The sequence below is a fragment of the Lactuca saligna genome, chromosome 4 (assembly GCF_052625555.1).
Source record: "Lactuca saligna cultivar CGN05327 chromosome 4, ASM5262555v1, whole genome shotgun sequence".
Lineage (NCBI taxonomy): Eukaryota > Viridiplantae > Streptophyta > Magnoliopsida > Asterales > Asteraceae > Lactuca > Lactuca saligna.
This window is the reverse complement of record NC_136420.1, coordinates 81,825,672-81,848,113: the sequence shown is the minus strand read 5'-3', so window position 1 is coordinate 81,848,113 and position 22,442 is coordinate 81,825,672. Positions and strand designations below refer to the sequence as shown.

The 22,442-nt window shown below is 33.5% G+C and overlaps 3 protein-coding genes across 4 annotated transcripts; 1 reads left to right on the top strand and 2 right to left on the bottom strand.

Moving 5' to 3' along the window:
- Nucleotides 1-5,070: 5,070 nt before the first annotated feature.
- On the top strand, nucleotides 5,071-7,441 carry LOC145042219 (Sec14p-like phosphatidylinositol transfer family protein). The gene is made up of 11 exons (XM_078990604.1): nucleotides 5,071-5,314; nucleotides 5,412-5,440; nucleotides 5,558-5,641; nucleotides 5,758-5,811; nucleotides 5,924-6,001; nucleotides 6,074-6,127; nucleotides 6,232-6,291; nucleotides 6,381-6,476; nucleotides 6,590-6,691; nucleotides 6,784-6,864; nucleotides 6,948-7,441. The coding sequence occupies exons 1-11, from the start codon at nucleotides 5,161-5,163 to the stop codon at nucleotides 7,266-7,268; spliced, it is 1,113 nt and encodes a 370-aa protein (XP_078846730.1). The 5' UTR covers nucleotides 5,071-5,160; the 3' UTR covers nucleotides 7,269-7,441.
- A 297-nt stretch (nucleotides 7,442-7,738) lies between these two features.
- On the bottom strand, nucleotides 7,739-10,143 carry LOC145038647 (putative WEB family protein At4g17210). The gene is made up of 3 exons (XM_078986939.1): nucleotides 9,808-10,143; nucleotides 9,429-9,673; nucleotides 7,739-9,281 (listed from the first exon to the last, which is right to left on the bottom strand). Exons 2-3 carry the CDS (start codon nucleotides 9,654-9,656, stop codon nucleotides 7,755-7,757), a joined length of 1,755 nt encoding a protein of 584 aa, XP_078843065.1. The 5' UTR covers nucleotides 9,657-9,673; nucleotides 9,808-10,143; the 3' UTR covers nucleotides 7,739-7,754.
- A 5,198-nt stretch (nucleotides 10,144-15,341) lies between these two features.
- Nucleotides 15,342-19,777, bottom strand: ATSPO11-1 (Spo11/DNA topoisomerase VI, subunit A protein). Of its 2 annotated transcripts, XR_013679476.1 has the most exons (18): nucleotides 19,650-19,777; nucleotides 19,425-19,524; nucleotides 18,723-18,796; nucleotides 18,538-18,639; nucleotides 18,280-18,353; nucleotides 18,142-18,158; nucleotides 18,010-18,079; nucleotides 17,876-17,912; nucleotides 17,703-17,750; nucleotides 17,543-17,601; nucleotides 17,442-17,473; nucleotides 17,258-17,363; nucleotides 17,063-17,183; nucleotides 16,919-16,982; nucleotides 16,727-16,836; nucleotides 16,421-16,490; nucleotides 16,004-16,062; nucleotides 15,342-15,551 (listed from the first exon to the last, which is right to left on the bottom strand). XR_013679476.1 is itself a non-coding variant. In XM_078986938.1 (17 exons), exons 1-16 carry the CDS (start codon nucleotides 19,714-19,716, stop codon nucleotides 16,459-16,461), a joined length of 1,113 nt encoding a protein of 370 aa, XP_078843064.1. In that variant the 5' UTR covers nucleotides 19,717-19,777; the 3' UTR covers nucleotides 15,342-15,551; nucleotides 16,421-16,458. The 2 variants fall into 2 exon arrangements, 1 of the variants encoding a protein (XP_078843064.1); XM_078986938.1 differs by lacking the exon at nucleotides 16,004-16,062.
- Nucleotides 19,778-22,442: the final 2,665 nt, after the last annotated feature.

Below are 22,442 nucleotides of genomic sequence, written 5' to 3'. Positions count from 1 at the left end.
AAGATCTGAAGACTGTGGATCATCTCCTTCAAGTAGATTAGTAAGATTAGTTGTTTGATGTCTCTTTTCATCTATTTTTATCAGATTTTGGCCATGTCTGGCTAAACCTTAGTTTTCAGTTTTGCATAAAACAAGTACTTTTCATATGATTGATCATTAGATCTAGTTTTTGATTTGTGTTTCTATCTAGATTCTTCAGTTTTGAGCTTAATGAATGTTTGATTTTGATTCTTGTTAGTTTGATCACCTAGCTAGGGTTTTATCATTCCAATTAATCAGTTAATAGAATCCGTAATTGTTCTTGTCAACTGGTATAAGTAACAAGTATCAGATTGGTTCCGTTTTGGGATTTAACTCTGGTATAAACTGAAAAATCATATCTTTACGCTTCCGAGCTTGTGAGAAGTATTGGGTATTGTTGGGAATTTTACACATATCATAAAGCTGCTTTTCTGATTTAATTAAGAGCTTGTTTAATTGAACAGTAAAAAGTTAGGGTTAATTGAAGAGTCTGTTTTGATTAACTAATTTAGGTAAAAGAGAAATTACTAGAGCTTGTTAGTTTTTCTTAGTACCAGCTTAGATAGAACGCATCTCTAATAATCAGATCTAGATCAGTTACATGATTAGGAAAGTCGCAGCAGAACTGAAATCGTTTTTTATATTGATTTTCGTTTAGTTTAATGTCACTGCAATTTTAGTTTTTAGTTTAATTCAGACCCCCCTTTTAATAATTTCCGTCTTGACTAGATTGTGCCTGATGCAAAAAGGCATTGACCATTAGGCTGTGTCCCTGAGGATTCGACCCTGCTTCCTTGTGCTATATTTTTAATGCAAGCAGCAGTGATAATTTATTTGCTTAATACGCGTGCGACTGCGTGTTAACATATGCCTATTTACTTATATTCTTAGTATTAAAGTTAGATTTATAAATTTTTGAATTATTTTTTTAATAATTAATGGTCTCCGATTAATACCCCGATTAATCCCCGTCTAACCGATTAATCCCTAAACCCCAGTCCACCGCCTAGCTAACGTCTAGCATTTTCTGCAACCTTGATATATATATATATATATATATATATATATATATATATATATATATATATATATATATATATATATATATATATATATATATATATATATATATATATACACACACACAAACAATGTTGTAACATCCCAAAAATCATGACTAAAAATTTTGTTTTTAATTATGTTACTTATAAAACTGTTTACTGAAAACATCATCGATATCATACCAAACCATAATACCATAATTCAAATATCATAAAACATGTTTTGGAATAATAATAATATCATAGTACAATGCCAAGAACATCATATTGCGGAAATCATGTGTGTGATGCGTTGCTACCATGCCGACTCCTTTCCCTTCGAAGAGGAAGTACCTGAAACCAAAACTAAAAACCGTAAGCAAAAAGCTTAGTGAGTTCCCCCATCATACCACATACCATACATAACACAAACTACCAGGCATATATGGGTGCCCGACCTACCCTGCTGAGCATATCGGGGTGCTCAACCTACCCCTACTAGGCATACCGGGGAGCCTAACCTACCCCTGTTAGACATACCAGGGGTGTCCGACCTACCCCTCCGGTTTATCTCAACCGGCTACGGGGACTATTTCACCCCTACTACTACCACATAAAAGAATAACATAATCATATTGTCAGAAATACTGGGGTACCCGATCTACCCCTTGGTCCTATCGATCGGTCTTGGGACTATTCCCCCTACTATCACATAACATTATATCAGGATAGCACATAAGCATAACAGATAATCAGATACCAGATAGTTATCACAAATACAATAATCTCTAATATAACTCTTACTAGTGGGCCAGCCTTGGTGCCTTTGACCCACTTCTACTGGAAGGTAACTCACCTCAATGTCGTGAAGTGTCTGGACTGTCATCGATGCTGGGATCAACTCCTCTAAAACTCCTGCACATAAAACCTTCCTTAATTACAATTTCATACTCTTAACCCTTTCAAGGGTCAACTCAGGTCAAATTCAAAGTCAAGGTCAACACTTTAGTTAAAGTCAACATCTGGTTGACTCGACTCGCCGACTTGGTCCACCAACTCGTCTAGTTCCATAACTCAGAGATTCTTAATCTTCACGATCTGACTCGTCGAGTTGCCCTCCAACTCGTCGAGTTTCTCTTTATGGCAGAATTAGGACTTTCCATTTGAACTCGTCGAGTCCTTTCTTGGATTCGTCGAGTTCATCTTCATGTTGGTTGGGACATTGCCTTGAACTCGTCGAGTTCATCCTTGAACTCATCGAGTCCTTTGATCTTCAAGCCCATAATCACGTTCATCTTATTGAGTCACTTCCTAGACTCAACCAGATTCCTCAGGAACAAAAAAGGTTGTGGAACCAATAACCGACTAGTCGAATCCTATGAACAACTCGGCGAGTCCCCCAAGATCTATGTCCTTACAGTCGGTATCAGATGAGCTCATTGCATCCGAAGTGTAGATCTGACCTCCTAGGGTCGATTTAACACGTAAAGTCACAAACTTGACGCCCATGCATGGGTCTTCAAGCCCAAAAGGTCCAAAAATGGAATCTACAAGATGCATGGGACTCGTATGGCAATAAAGTTGGCACCTTTATGCCATGAGAACCCTCTTAGGTTCAAGATTTGAAGTCATCACTCTATATTACGCTCTAAACTCGAAGGTGACTTAGAAATGCCCTAAAAATGACAAGATTCAAGCCCTAAAGAGGATCTAACAAATGGGAAGTCAAGGTTGAAGCTTTTTACCTTAAATGAGCTGGAAATGAAGCAAAACCTTTGGATCTACTTGCTGCTTCTGGAACCCCCAAGCTTCCACTTCTTTCTTCAAGCTTTAAACAACCAAAACACACATAAAATGGCTCAATAACACTCCAAATGCTTTAGGGTTTCGAGTTAGGGCTTTCCTGGACTGTGAGAGACGATGGAGGCTGAAATGGGGCAAGTTAAGGCGTTTAAATAGGGTGCAAACCCTAAATATTAGGGTTTTATCCAGGCAGTCCTACTCGTCGAGTCGGGCTCCTGACTCGTCGAGTAGGTTACTTAAAACCCGCATCCAAAATCCAGTCTACTCGACGATTTGGGCCTCCAACTCGTCGAGTCCCAGTGTAAAACATACAATTACTTAAATTTAAAATGCATACGGGGAAGCAGGTGTTAAAAATTCCCTTTTGGTTTTCAAAGTTTTATTGCAACAAAGTTATGTTGTGAATTCACTTACACACAGTAACAATTTAGACATTGCTTGTTCCAAAATTTTCTAATTGTCACAATAGTGAATCAAAAGAAATACCTAATAACAAAATTTACACACTTGGATGACCGAAGCAAGATTCAAAGCAAGTGTATGAATATAATAGACATCACTTAAAGATATATGAGCAGTAACAACAAAACCAACACCCTCTAATGGCATAGTTATAACACTAGTTGACATAACAAAAATAGATGAACCAGAAGATAACGAAGCAAAAGATGAAAAATATGGTGACATATGATGAGATACACCAGAATCTAATATCCATAAGGATGAATGAATAACTGAAGTACTGGATGAAAACAAACTTAAGTAAGACGTAGATGCTGACATGATAGTAGGATTGGAGGCAATGAACTATCTGAACTGTTTAAAAACTTGATGATCCAAAGCCGATGGTGGTGTAACAGTTGTTTCAGCTTCTAGTGAAGGTGCAACACCAATAGTATACCGGAGTGGATGAAATGGTGGAAATAGGGGCGTGGCAAGAATTGTCCAGAAGACTGGTTTTGTTGTAGAGGTTGAAACTGTCTAGTTGGTCTGGTTTGTTGTTGCTGTTGATTTCCTTTGCTCAACAACAAATGGCACTGAGATTTCCAATGGTTTTTCTTTTTGCAAAAGGCACACTCATCAAATGCAACTTTAGGGTGATCCTGATTTGAGTTTTGAGGTCGTTATGGAACAACAAAAACAATTGGAGTGGTGGTTGTCTTAGACCATTTGTAAACTTGAGACTTGATACGAGTTTTTTCAACAATCAACTCATAAACAACCGAATCAACAGTGGAAATAGGGGTACAATGCAAGATAGATCCACGTAAGCCTTCAAAATCAGAATGTAAAGCCATAAAAATTGAACTAACCATTGCGCATCCTTTTTGGCAATGTAAGGCCGGAAGGATTTCAAATCAATATATTTAGTAAAAGTCAACTGATCCCACAAAGCAGACATAAATACATAAAACTCTTGAATACGCATAATATTGTGTTGGAGGGCTTAAATATCAAACTCTAATTAATACTGTTTTGCAAAATTAGAATGTATGTGCAGTCTAGTTAAACGATCCCAAACTTCTTTTGCTATGTCATACTTTGCTAACTCTATGTTAATAGAATGAATTACATAATTGTTAATCCAATAAGGTTGCATAATTTGCGGCTTTCTCATCTGTTGATTTGCCGTTTGTACCTAGCACAATTCCCAACATATCTTTTCCCCGCAAAAAAAATTCTTGATAACATAACTCTAATAAATATATCTCTTATCATCAAGTTGAGTACTAATAGACTAAAAAAAACATATTTTGGAGCTATATCGCCAGTAACAATCACAGAAAAAGGTTGAAAAAATGTTATGATCTAAAATTGCGTCACGATAATCAAAATCGTGTCAAGATTATCGAACGAAAATTAAGAAATGTTACCTAAAGTAAGTAACTTTTATCAGTTTTAGTCTGAGGGCCAAAATGTCATTTCACCGTGTAAGATTTGAAAACGAGATGGACCACAATATAAAAAATATCAAAACTTTGAACTAAATTACAAATCCAAACAAACAAGATGAACCATAATTTACTCCATTTTCCATCCAACCCAATCAGGACATTAAATTCGACGATATTTCTTGAAAGAAAATAGCGGGAGGAAAAGCATAACAGGACATAGAAAAAATAGAATGACGACGGTTTCGTACCTGCCTTTCTTGACCCTACAATACAAATAAATTCTTTCTCTCTCTCTCTCTCCTGGCACCTACTACTAATAAAAGAAGAAGAATAGTCCCCTTTCGCTATATTCAGTAGTAGTAAATGGAAAATGCCCAGAGAGTCGATACAAGACCTATAGAATGCTTAGAAACTTCAAAAAAGTCTCAGTCTTTGATGTAAAAAATCGTGATATTTCTTCACAAAAACCATTTGGTTTGGAACAACCAACAAATAACCAAATGGGTGTCGTTACTCATGAAGCAATCAACCAGTTGAAAGCCTTGATGGACCAAGGTCCGCTTAGTAACTGCTTCCCTTTCAATTGAATCCTTCACCATTTTGTTTATGGTTATCACTAACTTTTTACCTTGTTTGTCGGGGATATATGCAGTTGATGAGCCTCTTAAAAGAACGTTTCAGGTTTGAAAAGTTTCCCCATTAATTTCCAATTTGTCTTTCCTCCTACACTTTTACATCTGTTTGCTTTAGAAAACAGAAATTAAATTGGTAACCAGAAATTACTATCTTTATGTACAGAATGTTCATCAGGGATATATAGTCGAAACTTTGGATCGATTCTTAAAAGCAAGAGAGGGGAATGTCGCCAAAGCCCACAAAATGGTTCGATCTTAATTAATTACACTTGTTTTTCAATTACATTTAAAACTCTTTTTTTTTCTTCCCGAATTTGATGATGGATCCTCTCATCCTCATCCTTGCATAAATTTGATACACAGTTGGTAGATAGCTTAAACTGGAGGCTGCAAAATGGTATCGATGACATATTATCTGTAAGCATCGTTTACTCCAGTCTTATTCATTTCAGTTTTCATGGGTGTAGAATTTCCCCTTTATCGAAAATTTATATCATAATACGAATAATTCGCAAATTGTTCGATGCAGAAACCCATACTCCCTGTTAATTTTTACAGAGGAGTGCGTGATTCTCAGCTGATAGGAGTATCTGGTTATACAAAAGAGGTGCGCATTTGCTTTCAATTTCATATGATTAAATGCAACTTAACTGAAATTTACTCATTTTGTCTACAACAGGGTCTTCCAGTCTTCGCTATTGGTGTAGGTCTCAGCACATTTGATAAAGCATCTGTAAGACTTGTTTATAATATTCCCTTTTTACAACTCAAGAAGTTTTATTAGACTAAAAACCACATAAAAAAGCCTTATGCTTTCTTTCCATGTATTTATCACAGGTTAACTACTATGTGCAATCGCATATTCAAATTAACGAGTATCGAGATCGTGTAATATTGGTGAGGATAGTTTTTTATATTGTTCATTAGCTTGTAAGAATTAAATGTATTGAAATTGAATTTATTAATTTAATTGTAATGTATTGTAGCCTTCTGCAACAAAGAAACATGGAAGATATATTGGCAAGTGTGTGAAGGTTCTAGATATGAGTGGCCTCAAACTATCTGCATTGAACCAAATAAAAGTAATTTGTTTTATAAAAGTATTTAATAGTCACAAGATATATATACATATAATATAAAGCTTGTGCTATTTATTGCATTGAGCCCTAATTCCATTTGTATTTCATGACTACAGCTACTAACAACTATCTCTACCATTGATGACCTCAACTATCCTGAGAAGACAATCACATATTATATAGTCAATGTTCCATACATATTTTCAGCTTGTTGGAAGGTCGGATATATAACTTACAATAACATATTCAATTTTCTTCGAATGAAATATGAATATATTTTTTTTTTTGTTTTGTTTTAAATTATTTGCAGGTTGTAAAGCCCCTTTTGCAGGAGCGAACAAAGTTGAAAGTTCAAGTGTTGCAAGGGTGTGGACGTGATGAGCTGTTGAAGGTGAACTTATTTTCTGTTATCTCTCTATTGATAAAATGAATATACACTAACATTTTATTTTATTATTTTTTTAACTGGTGTAGATAATGGACTATTCTGCCCTTCCTCATTTTTGTCGAAGAGAAGGGTCTGGTTCTTCACGAAGATCTAATAACAACACAACTGATCAAGATTGCTTCTCATTGGATCATCCTTTTCATCAAGAACTATACAATTACATCAAACAACAATCAGGGATTCAAGAACCTACAAAACCCTTCAAGCAAGGATCCATGCATGTACAACTACCCTTAGCAGACCCTAAAAAAACCGAATTCTGCAAAACCTTGGCTTCTGAATGGAGGAAGTTTGAAACTCAAGATGATCTTTCTATCTCTTTACATGATATCAAGATCAGTGATTAACTGTATTAAACCATTTGGCCTTCTATTTTGATGTGTGGTGTTTTCTCATTTCTGGCTCATAAATTACAAGCATGTGGTGAAAAACAAGCAATGTAACGTAATGTAATGTAATGTAATAATCGATGTGATTGTACATATAGAGATGCATAATAAAGAAATCATCCTATTTACTACTTTCTGTTGTTACAATTACAAATTAAGGTGGCTGTTTTTGTATACATATATATATATATATATATATATATATATATATATATATATATATATATATATATATATATATATATATATATATATATATATATATATATATATATATATATATATATATACATGCAAAGTTACGTACCACTGCACCTATCGTATGTATCATTACAAGTGATCAGAAACATCTGTCATCCACTAAAACTAAGGGTGACAAGATAAAGATATAGTACAAGATATGACCAAAAGAATTTAGTCTGATCAAATCTATGTGTTGAGTGATTAATTAGCATCTTTCTGATCCTTATATTTAAACTTTTTGAGTTCACTTTCGATAGCTTCTTTTGCTGCTTCAGCCATTTCAGCCATTTTTAAAGCATCAGCTAGGGCTTCGTCTATACCATTGGCTTCTTCTGTGCACTTTTCCAGCTTCTCAAGTGTTTCTTTCTCTCGTTTCTTAATTGTCTCGACTTGAGCCATAGCTGTTGCTATTTTTTCATCAGCAGCTTTTTCTGCTTCATCTGTTTTCCTTTTCAATGCTTCATACTCTTCGGTTGAGATCTTGATCATGTTGTTATTATCATTCCCAGCTTGATCCTTCTCTGAAGTCTTTTTTTGTATTTGTTCATTAGCAAGCTCTTGTGCTGCTTTCGCTTTTTCAAGCTCTCTAAGAGCAACTTCTAGACTCTCTTCGGCTTCTTTGTTGGAACCCTTGTTGTTTTCAGCTTGTTTGTTGAGTGCTTCTGTTTGTTCTTTAGCGCTCTCTTCTTCTTTTTTTGCTCTTTCCGCTTCTAATACCATTTCTTTAATCTTTAGTTCTAGCTCCTTGAGACCATCTGTTGCTTTTGTTATCTCAAATGAAGCCTCTTCGATTTCGTTTTTAATTCTGTCTAATTCAGCTTGTTGTTCTTCCCTTTTCAAATCGTCTCCCCTCAACAAATTAATATCCCTCCTCACTTTCTCAAGCTCCTGTTCTAATGTCTTCACCACAGCTGCAACTGAAACCTGTTCTTCTTTTGTCTCTTCAAGTCTCTTTTTGGCTTCTACAACCTCTAACTTTGCATTTTCTAAAGTCTCCTTATCTGCTACACGCACCTCACGTAACTGTTCCTCTAAAACGTTAATCGCTTCGGTTTTTTCTTCTAGCTTTTGTCCTAAAATCCTAAGTTCTGAAAGTTGATGTTCTTTTCTCAAAGACTCGATTTTCATGTCAAGTTCCTCCTTGGCTTTCTTGGTTGACTCTATGCGATAATCTTTCTCTTCTATAAGATTGAGATGCTCTTCATGAGCTTTCTGAGAAGCAAGTTTCACCCGATGAAGGGTTTCACGCATTTGATCAACTTCTTTAGTTAAACCAACCATTTTCTCATTGTTAACTTTTGCAGCATGTTGCGCATCTGCAGCTTGTTGAAAAGCAGCCAACTTTGCTTCTAAGGCTGCATCAAAATCTTGTTTAAGGTTTGTAAGTTCTTGTTTGGTTGAGATTAGTTCGTTAGCAGAGGCTCTATACTGTTGTCTCTCCATGTCAAGATCTTCTTCCCAACTATCGTTACTTAATTCTGTGCTGCTGGATTTTAACAACTCCAGTTGTTGAGCTTTATATTTTGCAGCTTCAGTGATCTCAAGGGCTGCATGTTTATCTTCACCTATTATCTCTAACTTGTTAGTTAGCTCATGCAACGTGGTCCTTGCCTTTTCTAGATCACGACGTGCTTGAGCTTTTATACTTTCTGAACTTTTTACAAGTTCTTTATACTTATCAAGCTCCTTTAATGTCCAATGTAGCTCTGTCTCCTTCTCCAACACTTTCTGTATCAACCACAAAACAAGTACACATATATATTATATGTATATGAGAATTCATTAAACCCATTCATGCATGCATGCATAACGAAATATATATACAAATTCCTTGCTTTATCTATATCAATATATCAATATATTCTATATATATACCTCATCGTTTTTACTTCTGGATCTTCTGAGCGCGGGTTTTCCTGATTTTGGTGATGTTTCTCCGAATAAATTAACAGCAGCTTTGACAGATTGGAAAGGTGCCCTTGTATCGATCTCTCCAACTACAGGAGAGCCTTTGGGAGAACCTGTTAATGGAGAGGGAGAAGCTGCTGGTTTTGAAGGAGAAGTTGCCACATTTGGACGAGTTCTTATTTGAAAACTAAACATTGTTTCCTGTTATCCACCTTTGATTCATGTAGATAAAACATAAATCAAAATCACGATTGACAAGATATTAATAAAAGCTGTAAAGTTCAAGGATATTTCTGATTGATGTTATTCAACATAACGATAGGAGAATATAATCAAACGTAAATACCTCGAGGGATCCGTTGCGTCTTTGTGATCCCGCTTTATGGCTCAGATGTGTAGATCTTTCGCCTTTCTAGTTTTCTACATGAGATACACCATTAAATTGGAGGAAAAAGAAAGGGGATTAATTTTCTTTTCTCTTGAAACGGGAGAGATCGATCCGACTGCAAAAAGCGAATAACAGAAGGTAGGATGGTGACAGGAGGTCAGCCTGGTTTTTTGGGAGGAAGATAACATGAACAAGTTCAATATGTTGTTTTTGGGAATATCATTAGGATGAAAGAGAAAGAGAAAGATTGAAGACGTTTTTTTTTCTAAATTTAGAAACCTCACTCTTCTCTATTATTTTAATTTGCTTTGAAAGAAACTTGCCAAGGGGAAGGGGGAGGAAGATCATGAAGTTTTGGAGAAATTCTCGGATAATATTTATACAAATATTAAGGAAGTTTATTTTGCATTTACAGTTTTCAATCCCATTCTCATTCTTAACCATCCATTTCTATTTTCTATGCATGGCAAACATATCTTTCAATTAAAATATGAAATATTTCATCGTATATAAACATCTTATCATCAAAATTAATTCAATTATTGCTAACCATGTAACGAATGTGTCAATACTGATATTAACATAGCTTTTGCAACAGAATCGATCAATGATTAAATGTTGTGAAGTGATTTCGAAGCATAATTCATCAACAATCGGAATCCAATATGAGTGTATGTATTGCTTTTCTAACAAACCTGTTGATTTAGATGCATAGAGTTTGATGAAATGGCTGAATGATTTTTTTAATCCAAATGCCACATTTGTGGTTTATTGTTTTTTTCTTTTTTTTTATACTGCAGTTACTGATTTCATATATTATGATTTTTTAGTGATTTCATAGATTATGTCTTCTCATATATATGGGATCTCAATTCTTTTACCGATAATCTAAAATTCATGTTAACTGGCATTAAATACTCCTAATTTTCTATTAATTTTTAGGTCGTTGTTTCTATTTTTTTCTTCATTGCACATAACTCTTTTGATTAATATACGCCAACTTAAACAATCCATTATATTCACCACTAACCACTGTAGTGGTGGGTATCACATCATCACCACACTCTATACTACTAATCATAAGTTTCCTACCAGTAAACACGCCACTCAATCTTATTTTTTTATTTGAATTTAATTCAAAAATACATTAAAACACAATAAAACATATTTTTTATTTAAATTTAATTCACAAACACAATAAAACATATTTTTTTTAAATTAGTTTTTATTCAATGAAACAAAGATTACATTAATTTAAAACACACAATATAAAATAATAATAATAATAATAATAATAATAATAATAACAACATAAAAATGCGATCACAAACAATGTAAACTAGTTTTTAAACCTTATTTTTATTGACTAAAATTTGGGGACTCTCTCAATTTCGTCAACCTTTGACGTGTTTAAACGGTGTGTGTTTCGTGTCTTCATATCGGTGCATGGCCACAGCAAACGGGTCGTCTTCGTCTACGTTGTTTATAACAAAGTTATAAATTTTATTAAATTCAAGGCATTTAACCCTCATGTCGCGAAACTTCGAACAGATTTCATCAAGACTACGACTTTGGCAACCCATTAAATCATGAAAAACGTTTCCAACTTTTACCGAAAAATTAGGAGGCATTTTGTGTCTTCTGAAACAGCTATACATGTTAATGCTAAGTTCTCTTCTCCATTATCTGACCAATTCATCCTTTTAGGAGTTATTGGTTTTGATTTATCAAACAAAAAAAGTGTGTGATTGTGAGAAGAAGAGAAAAGAATTATGCAAGTAAAATGAGTGAATAAGTGTGGTATTTATAAAAGAGGTTGAATATTGTTTGAAAGGTAAAGTTAAAAAAAAAAAAGATTTTAAATCCTAAATATGGTCGTTACTCAACGGCCAATCAAATTGGTCGTTTCCATTCGTTGTCCTAACCACGAACGCTCACGGCCACCAACCACCATGAGTCACCAGGATGGTGTACACGGTCGTGGTTTGTGGTCACCTAGACCACAAACTCGTCTGGTGCAACCATACCAAACAGCCTTAAAGGCAATAAATCAAAGTTAAGACACATTAAAATTTAAACCAAAAAAATGGACACCAACAATGTGGACAGAACGAAAAGCCGAAACTAGTATTCACAATCACAGTCACCACCTAAAGATACCACCTTTCTAAGAGTTCAAACATAAGTTACTTGTAATAAGAAAAAAGAATAAAGTATAAGACAATTAATTTAAATCACAAACAACTAATATCTTAAAAATGTGAAATCACTATTAATTAACAATAAATATCTTAAAATTGTGAAATTTCACCATTTTTCGAAGTTAAACATAACAAAAAACCAACACTTTTGTCTTCTAGAATTTTAACATTCTTTCATCCATGAAACTTGTTTTAATTTTATTATTTAATATATTAATAATTAATAATTACAATTGTATATAGTATATGCGGTGCGGTGCGGGTTTTTTTTGCAATTTTTGAAACTGATAGCCACACCGCACCGCAAATTTACGATTTTTGAAAAACTGAAAACTTCACAATTTGTTTTATTGCAGTTGTGGTTTATCAGTTACGGTTTATGCAGTTTTTACGGTTAATTTTAATTGTTGTGCGGTTTTTGATCACCCATACCTACAATGTATTGAACTCTATAAAATTAAAGAGAGTATTACAAAAGCTAATATATATATATATATATATATATATATATATATATATATATATATATATATATATATATATATATATATACTAACTATTGTGTACCAGAATGCATAGATCTGGACCACCGGATGAATAGAATCAACAATCATGATCTGAGGGTCTATGATATTACAATAGGTTGGCATGTATCATATAATCACACAAATTTCAGCAAAATGGTATTTTGGTCAATTAACTTATTTTAAAAAAAGAAATTTTCGGAATTTAAGGGATCATTAATTCCCTTATTTTTTAAAAATATGAATTTTTTAAATTAATTCTAATTAAATTTTAATATTACTTTTAATAATAATCAATTTTATTATGTCAAAATGACAAAAAATAAACAATAAACTAGTAAATATATTTTCGGTTTTATTCTTGCAGACTATTGTTTCATTCAATATACTTTTTATATTAAACATGCTTAAAGAATTATACAACATATTATCAAGAATAACATTTTCTAAAGAATACGGATTTTATTTCTTTAAGAATCACTATTTACATTCATCCGTAAAGAAAAATACTATAAACAATTATTACAATCTATCTAAGCATTACACTTATTCTTAAAGATTAAAACTAAAAATGGTTAAAAAGAAAAAAAAAACATAAAAATCTAACAAAAACACTACTCTATTCAAAAAGAATATTATTATTAAGAAACAATTAATAAATTCTGACAGGATACATTTTGTTAGAATACAATATCGTTCTCCATGTTTTCTTCATTTTACACATTAATGACAACCTCTTCAAAACCTAAATTCACAAGGAAAACATAATCAACTTTTAAATATTAAAAAATTTAGTGCATTAAATAGAATAAAACAATAAATTCTAATCGAATGCGATATACATTCAAATAGAAAATAACTATAATTTCTACAAACCAACATTAACAATCATCCCTAAATTTACAATGTATATTATTCTAAAAGAATATAATGTTTCATTATTTAGGATGTCATTCTATAAGAATCGAGACCAATAACAAGAATGGAAACCAATTTTATTCTGACAGAATTGGTTACGGTAATTCACTGTTTAAGTTAACAAGGAATTCAAGATTCTATTCTGACAAAATTAGAATTTGATATTCCATTCTAGCAGAATGATCGACATTAAGATGCATTAAAAAAAACCTAACAATCTAAATGAAAAAAAAAAAGACTAATGCATAAACATATATACTTATCTGTTGGTTAAAAAATTGATGATTGTTTTCCAAAATCAAAATCAAAAAGCAATTCGATGTAAAATCTATTTTCAGGATTGAGGTAAATAATTTCTACAGTTAAACACAAGTTACTACGTCACATAAACAATCTTTTGTTTTCCAGTTACAAAATACCTAGATTTCAACCATGCATTTTATCGAACACGTGATGTACTTCTTCAGTTTCTTCAAAAAAATTAGTGAGTCTTACCAATTCAATCATCATCTGCATCCATCAAGTAGTCTTTATGATGGTAATACATAAAGGAAAAACCAAAAAACACCAAAAGAATATATCGTACAGAAGGAATAAGGAATAATCGTTTGCAGAAAATGAAAAGGGTCGAATCTCTATGGAGGGTGTGCATACAGAACCTGATATTGGAAATTGGAAGAAGGAAAATTAGGTTAAACAAACATCTAATTACCTGGACATCATCTAATTACCCCGGTTGTGCTTTAAACCTGATGAACAGCGGTACCTCCGATTTCAATTGTGTTGCAAGCAACCTCCAATCTGAATCCAAAATAAAATTGAATAGAGAAAGAAGAAACCTGCAAAAGCGTCTCACCTGAATCCCCTCTTCGTATGCAAGTATTTGCAAAAGACCCAAAACAAATTAGAAACAATGGGAAAGCAAAATGTAGCTAGATTCGAGGTTAACAAAGAGATACACGAATCAATTGAGACACACATATAAGATGGAAAGAAGTACGTAAAGATGAATTCCCAAAAAAGAGAAAAAGAATCGGCTATGGTTTTTTTCAACAAATTTTGACTTTGACATCCCATATTTAAAGGAATAATAAACAACATATTAATTATCTACCATAATTAAATATGCAAAGATTCCTATAATACTCTTAAATGATTTATTTAATTATTTATTTTTTCCTAAATTCTTATTAGTTATTCATGAACACAATAGTTACTATAAACATTTGATCTCTCTCTCTCTCTCTCTCTCTCTCTCTCTCTCTCTCTCTCTCTCACACACACACACACACTCATTGTATTTAATATATTAGCCATTATTTTGTACCTACAATCAAGGGATATTCTATAAATATTGTAAACTAGTTTACAACCCGTGGGAATCACGGTTATAAAATTAATTAAACATTAATAGTTAAAATTTAAAATTATTAATAACTTATTTTAAATAAATTATTAATTAAAAGGTTTTTTATTTATATAAAATTATAATCATTGATTTAGATAAATATATAAAAATATATCACTTTATAATTTGTATTAATGTTATTTTAATTTTTATTCTAATGTTGTTAATTTAATGTAATTAGAATGAGAAATTTGAAATTTGAAATTTGAAATGGAGAATACAAATGGTATGCGTTAATTATGAGACATAATAAGGTGAAATATGACAAGAAAAATAAAATTTTCATTAATTATGAAGTTTAATATTGTGACACATGTCAAAAGGAGAATAAAACTACTCTTTTATTAGAATAGGGATTGGCTAATACGGTTTCTATCTAATTGAAAACTAACAAACAAGAAAGCCAGTCGAAGAGTATTAGTCGATCGACAATGGCATCAAGAACATCGAATATGTAACGTCTCAAATATATGATCTAAAATTTTCATTTTTAATTTAGATAAAACAGTATTCCAAAAACATTATCCCTACAACTCAAAAGAAAATAAGTATCTCGACATCATAACAATCAGAGTGATATCTCAAAAGCAGAATCCATGTCGTGTGCACGATGTAGTCAATCTGAGTTATTCCCCTTGAAACCGAAAGTACCTAAAACATAAACTGAAACCGTAAGCACAAAGCTTAGTGAGTTCCCCAAACTACCCCAACACCAATACATAATAAATCACATACTGGCCCCCCGCCCTACATCGGGCCTCATCCGGCATCAGGCCTCGCTCGGTTTACGGATCTGTTATTCTCAAGCCTCGCCTATTATTGGGCCCCACCCACAATACATATACTATATATATATATATATATATATATATATATATATATATATATATATATATATATATATATCACATAATCATGATAACACATATAATGATCATAAAACAATAGCATATGTTCCAGTCATCAGGAATTGCCCGACATCGAGCCCCACCTGATATACATAGCACTACATAACACATGCAAGGGTCACGCAGACTCCTAGCATAATCAATAAGGGTCGACATTGGTATCTTAAACCCGCTAAAACTAGTGGGGAAACTCACCTTGAACGCTGAATCTCAATGAAAGAAATCCCTAGCTGCTGCCTTAACGAATCCCCGAGCTATCAATATAAAATAGCACCCAATTAACACTTGGGTTCCAATCTATATCCAATAATCCATACTTGGGGTAAAATAACCATTTTACCCCTGACCTAGTTTGGACCAAGACTGAGGCCCAGACCCACGAACCAAATGTTCCTCCAAGGCCCACATATATTGGGCCCAAACCTTATTTGGACCTTACCCTAAGGCCCAATAATTTTCCCTAGTACAAACTCTCAGCCCAAAGCTTGATTTCAAATGGACTACTAAGGCCTAAAGCAATAAGGTCCAAAGAAATGACCCATCATTATTAAAACCATCCATCATCAAAACTCAAAAGACTTAATATAATGCAATTTGGAATAAAAAACTTACCACAGATAGAAAGAACCTAAGACTATAATCGTCAAAACTCATAGTTGGAGTGGACTTTCGGACAACAATCCTTCAAAACCAAAACAAAATTCAATTAGAGCCATTATATTTTCATATTATATGCACACTCATTAACCACATGGTTTTACTTTTACCATGTCTATGCATGGCTCCATGGAGATCAAATTAACAACTCAAGGGTAACTAAGTTAATATGCATAGCTGTCTTTTTAAATTTGGATTACTCTTTTGATAACAAGTTAATTGAGTGCACAACTTCACCATTAAAGTTGATGAAGAATTTACCTTGAATCTTGGATGGTAAATATTCTTTTGATAACAAGTTAAGTGAGTGAACAGATAATGCTTCAATCTCAAACTTGACTCCATTTTTCAGCAGCAACTCTAGTTCCAACCTAATTACCACAAAGAAAACAATATATGAATTTTGAAAGGCTTATTATTCGCAAAGCTATAGAGACAAAGAACACCATCAACCTCCACTTTGGCACTAGTCTTTGCAAATAACATCGATTCAAAATTGCCTCTGTTTTCACCTTATCTGATAACAAACAAACAGTTTTCAAATTTTTTTTAAAAAAAAATGTAAGAGAAAGGGAGACTGATGAATAATGATCACACCTTGGGGTGTCATAGGGAGGAGACATTGTTGTGGAAAATTATATTTCTCTACATCTGATGGAAATACTCCAAGCCACTTAATCTCAGGAAGCCTTAGTATTTTTGCATCATATGCCATTTGCTTCAAGATAGAAAACTTATTAATATTATTATTTTTGACATGAAAATTAAATATGATTGTTACAATGAAATTACCATTGAGCCAAAGCGATATGTGGTTAAGATGTCAAAGCCATATGGATCACAATCAACCAAACAATAAGCTGGCAATTGCAGCTGTTGGATTAGTAGCCTCAAGAACCTGATTCAGAAATACATTAATTGCTATAATAATTTATGGATAAAAAAGGGAAAACCTACAAATAACTGAATCTTTTACCTTCTTGTTGGAATATCAGGATAACCTCTTCCCTGTAGAACTACAGTTAGTTAGTGGCTCTGATTCCTCTGGAGATTTTCAAGGGATGACAACACACTTACAGTGATGACAATGCAACGATTACTCTTGCAAAAACAATCATTTGCCAATCTTTGGAATACTGTATAGTGGAAAGTGTAAAAAAAAAAAAGCATGTATCAAAATTTCAAAAAGCAACAAAGTCTTCTTGTTATTTGCTAAAGAAAGAATTACACCTCTCACCTGATTCCTTCTCCACAACTAGTATATAGTCTGCAACACTCATTATATCTATACACAACAAGAACAAAAAGATATATCACTTATCATTGTTGAATGTTGATACATAGATAGATAAATAGATAGATAGATATATGATGGTTTTATGTGATTGAATAAAACACACACACACACACCTTTTACTTCTTCTACATGTACTGGAATAGAGTGTGCCTGACATATAATAAACCAGTCAACTTCTATCTTAATATATATATATATATATATATATATATATATATATATATATATATAACATTTTCTTTCTTACATGATCAGGGTGGCTTAGGCAATTGATTATCCTATCAGCTTCAGAGAATCTCAACCATCCCATCACCAATCTGAAAACTACTTCACTCAAATTTTGAAGTAAAAATGATATTAATGATTTTAAACTACTCACCCTTTTGAAACAGAGACCTACAGAGGAAGGAGAAGAAAGGGGAATTAGACTAACATGTTCCTTGTGAATTGTGATAATGCAAACTCATAGATATACTTTTACAGATATGAAAAAAGATGAAAAGACAAAAATACATACAACATTTAGGTTGTGGCGACTGCACTGAAGAAGGATGCAGATGTCATTAATGGCTCGGTCTACAATGGATTGTTCTGGTATTGTATGGTATAATATATTAAGGGATTAGATTAATCTTGAAATGTCAAGTGTCAAAGAAGAAACACGTATGCAATTGAAAAATAGTTTGCATATAAACACATTTTATCTATAGATTAAGATGGCATGAATCATGATACAATTTGGTATACAATCAGTGCTATAAAGATTCAACTTCACCTTGAAACACAGAAGGATGCATGTAATAAATGTCTCTTTTTGACCCATGTCTATTCTCTTGCAAAAGTTGTTGAACAATAAGTAGCACGCGCAATAAAATATCTGTGAGAAGAACAATTTTAGAAATTTGTTGAAATTAAAGCAATTTGAATGCAAAATTTGTTACATTGGCCAAATGTACTCACCCAACCTACGTGCATGGCACTCCCTTTGTAGTGTGAGAATTTCCACTCCCTTAATTGAGTCATGGCTGCAATAGCTGCAAACATAAGGGATCATTGCTTCAATATGTATTATGAACTTTTTCTTTCATCACTCTCTTGTTAATTGTGCATTTGTTCCATTTTTTCACACATATCGCCAAAACATCAGTTGAACAACTGTAAATGATCAAGCAAGCTTATAGCTCATCATCCTTTTCACCAGAAAACTTGACAGTTTCTGCCTTTCTGGATCCCAAAACTAACAATAGAGTTCCATTAATTCGCCTCAAAGTACCACAAGAACTATAAAGTAATACAATCAGTCGTTCTCTACAGATGAATAAGTTACCAGTTTCCTGAAACATATTTCTGTTTGTATAAGACAAGTCACAGAGTAAAAGAGACCATACAATTGTGTCTAGAGATTCACATAGTAAAGGAAAAGCCATGTTATGTTGAAGCATATTTCTATAAACCATTTGAATCTTCCGCTCTTTTAGAATCCCTACGAAAATTAGGACAAAGAATGGGATTCACATCCATCATCAGAGTTTGAAAAAATTTAGACTGGTTCTCAATGTCTGGATTTTTGAAATATAACACAAAGTAGTTCGTGATTTACTGAGTGACTGAGTAGTCCTAACTCGTGAGACTTTTGAAATTGGGAGAACGAACGTTACTAACCAGTTTCCAGAAGTATCAGTGCAGTAATTACGGAAACGATGAATGTAAATCACCGGAGAACGACCAAGAGAAAGATCTTCAACAATAGAACGAATAAAATCTGCATATGCACGTCGGTGTTCGTCCGGCGTATACAAATTGCAAGGAATAGTATCAAAATCATCGTGGAGAATGGTTGTAGATCATTAAATATAAGAAAATTTAGCAAACTTGAATGCATCTTACCTCTTATCTTCTGCAATAAATGGTTGGATCGTGAACTCGAACGTTTTCCCTCTATTTTGTTTTCCATGATCTTCTGCAATAAATCCGGGCGTTTGAATTTGGAATGTAAAAGATGGTAACTTCTTTCAATATATACAAAAATATTAAGAAACTACGTTTATAAAGTAAAACAATTTAGAAACTTTATAGGCATAATAATTAATTGTAAATTTGCAAATTCTTTTTTATTGTCATAGAAAAAATATAAATAGAGATAGTGGAACTTATTTCCTTTTGAAAACATATCTTTTTTTCAAAGAAAATAATACGTCAAACACACATTCGACTTTTGTTGGATGTGTATACATAAATTTTTACATAAAGGACGTCATTTTTTTTTACCATTTTACTATTCTCATATGTGCATAGATAGGGATGATTTTTCTTTAGTTGAAACATAAATAAAAAAATGTTCTCAAATATCTTCTTGTTAATATGTTTTGTGTTTCATTCCATATTTAGTGGTGCCTTTTGTATTTTCCTTTTTTGAAAATTCTTGTATTTTTCTTATAAAAACATGACATGAAAATAAAAGTATATTGAGGTTCTTCAACTTTTTTTTTGCCACATTGTTGATAAGAACTCCAAGACATATTCTTGCTCTGTTCCAACCTCCAAAGCTACAGTAGTCATCTTTGTTGATAAAATAAGACCTAGGGTAGCAAAGTCTTCCAACCCTATGATGAACACAGTTAATGAAGGCAACTACAATGGTGGTTGCCAAGATTATAAATAGAGACTTCATTCATCAGTTGAGAGGCATCCCAAACACAAAGAAACAGATAGTATAACACTTAGAGTGAGAGTGTTAGTGAGAGGGTTGGTTCTTTGTAATAGTTGAGTGTAAGAGTTGTTCTTCCTATTGTAATTCTATTTTAGTGTTTAATAGAAGAGTTTTCCATTCCCAGCAACTGGTATCAGAGCTTGGTTTGGTGTCCATGGATTTTTTTTCACGAATTTCTCTGTTTTTTCGTCATTTTTTGTCTCAAAATCGATTTCCGGATACACCATAGAAAGGTCTCGTTTCAAGGATTTCGAAAATATATTTTTTGTAATTTTTTGACCACGGGAAGACCTCCAAAACGCCGGTCAAAGTTGGTCAAATCTTGCCGAAAAACCAGGTGGCCGGAGAAGACTGCTGGAGATGAAGAAGTGACGTCATCATTGACCAGACTTTCAGAAAATTACAGTTTAGCCCCTGAAGTTCCAGAAAATTACACATAGGTCCCTCTGTTTCTAAAAAAATGTAGTTCAGTCCCTGTTGTTCTGAAAATAACTGTTTTGGTCCCTGGAGTTCTGAAAAGTTTTAGAAAGGTCCCTGGTTTGCAGAAACGTTTCAGATTTGCCCCTGTAAGTTCCGAAAATTACAGTAGCCCCTATAATTCTGAAAAGTTATAAATAAGCACATAACTTTTCAAGAAAGTATATTTTGATCCCGGAAAATTCTACCCCACCATTTTTTACGCTTCTAAATCCAACTGAGAGCTCAATTTTATCTAATTTTTCCTCGAAATATTTGTAAAATAAATTTGCAATTATTTTCGATGGAATCTACAAGTATGATTACGATGGTTCGACTTACGCCTACAAATTACAACATGTGGAAGCCAAGGATGGAAGATTTGCTTAATCTGAAAGATTTAGCAGAGCCTATAGAAAAGCAAGGCATCAAACCTGACACAAAGAAAGACGAAGTTTGGACGAGAATAAACAAGAAAACGATGGCACAAATTCGATAGTGGATCGACCATAGTGTTTTTCATCATGTCTCTCAAGAGACAGATGCGTACAAACTTTGGGAGAAGCTCGAGAATGTGTATCAAGAAAAGACTGCAAGCAACAAGACCTTGTTGATGTGGCGCCTTGTAAACCACAAGTTACGAAGTGGTATGTCCATAACCGAGCATACGAGTTAGTTCCAGGATCTCGTAAACCAACTCGGTGCTGCTGATTGGGTTCTCAAAGACGAGGAACTAACCATATTGCTCTTAAGTTCTCTACCAGATAATTAGGAGACAGTTGTTGTGACTCTCAGCAATTCTGCCCCCGGTGGTAAAGTGACAATGGAGATGGTCACATATGCCCTAATGAACGAGGAAGCAAGAAGGAAAGAAGCTGGTACAAATAAGTCTTTTTCCCTTGTGTCAGAAAACAAAGAAAGAGGCGAGGGCAGAACTGGAGGCTGAGGTCAAGGTAGAGGTAGAGGCAGACATAGTCAAAGTAGAGGAAGATCCCAAGATCGTGGGAAATCACGAGATCGAGGGAAATCGTGAGAGCGAGGTAAATCTTCAAATACATGGTTCGAAGGCTATTGCAATCATTATAATTATTATGTCCACAAAAGGAGTGATTGCCAAAGGTTCTTACCAGAGCAGCCCGAGACAAGTCATAATCCAAGCAGGGAGAATGGTGAAACCATGGTCACCATAGCACAAGACGTTGCCCTTGTTACATACGAGGAGGAAGCATGCCTACATGTTGGAACTCATGATGATGAGTGGGTGATTGATGGCGCTGCATCATATCATTCGACTCCAAACTGGGATTTATTCACTACTTATAAATCTAGAGACCATGGTACCGTAAAGATGGGAAACACTAGTTTCTCAAGCATTGATGGTATTGGTGATGTGCATTTAAAGACAAATGTTGGATGCACATTGGTGCTGAAAGATGTTCAACATGTCCCAGAGCTGAGAATGAATCTTATCTCAGTTGGAGCTCTTGACGTCCAAGGATATGATAATCAATTCA

What these genes read in the sequence shown, in the direction of transcription:
- LOC145042219 (XM_078990604.1), top strand. Translation starts at nt 5,161, where the DNA reads ATGCTTAGAAACTTCAAAAAAGTCTCAGTCTTTGATGTAAAAAATCGT. An exon ending in CTCTTAAAAGAACGTTTCAG is followed by an intron (nt 5,441 to 5,557) that starts GTTTGAAAAGTT and finishes CTTTATGTACAG; the next exon opens with AATGTTCATCAGGGATATAT. An exon ending in TATCTGGTTATACAAAAGAG is followed by an intron (nt 6,002 to 6,073) that starts GTGCGCATTTGC and finishes TGTCTACAACAG; the next exon opens with GGTCTTCCAGTCTTCGCTAT.
- LOC145038647 (XM_078986939.1), bottom strand. Translation starts at nt 9,656, where the DNA reads ATGTTTAGTTTTCAAATAAGAACTCGTCCAAATGTGGCAACTTCTCCT. An exon ending in CCAGAAGTAAAAACGATGAG is followed by an intron (nt 9,282 to 9,428) that starts GTATATATATAG and finishes TGGTTGATACAG; the next exon opens with AAAGTGTTGGAGAAGGAGAC.
- ATSPO11-1 (XM_078986938.1), bottom strand. Translation starts at nt 19,716, where the DNA reads ATGGAAAACAAAATAGAGGGAAAACGTTCGAGTTCACGATCCAACCAT. An exon ending in TTTATTGCAGAAGATAAGAG is followed by an intron (nt 19,525 to 19,649) that starts GTAAGATGCATT and finishes GTGCATATGCAG; the next exon opens with ATTTTATTCGTTCTATTGTT. An exon ending in GCATCCTTCTGTGTTTCAAG is followed by an intron (nt 18,354 to 18,537) that starts GTGAAGTTGAAT and finishes ATACAATACCAG; the next exon opens with AACAATCCATTGTAGACCGA.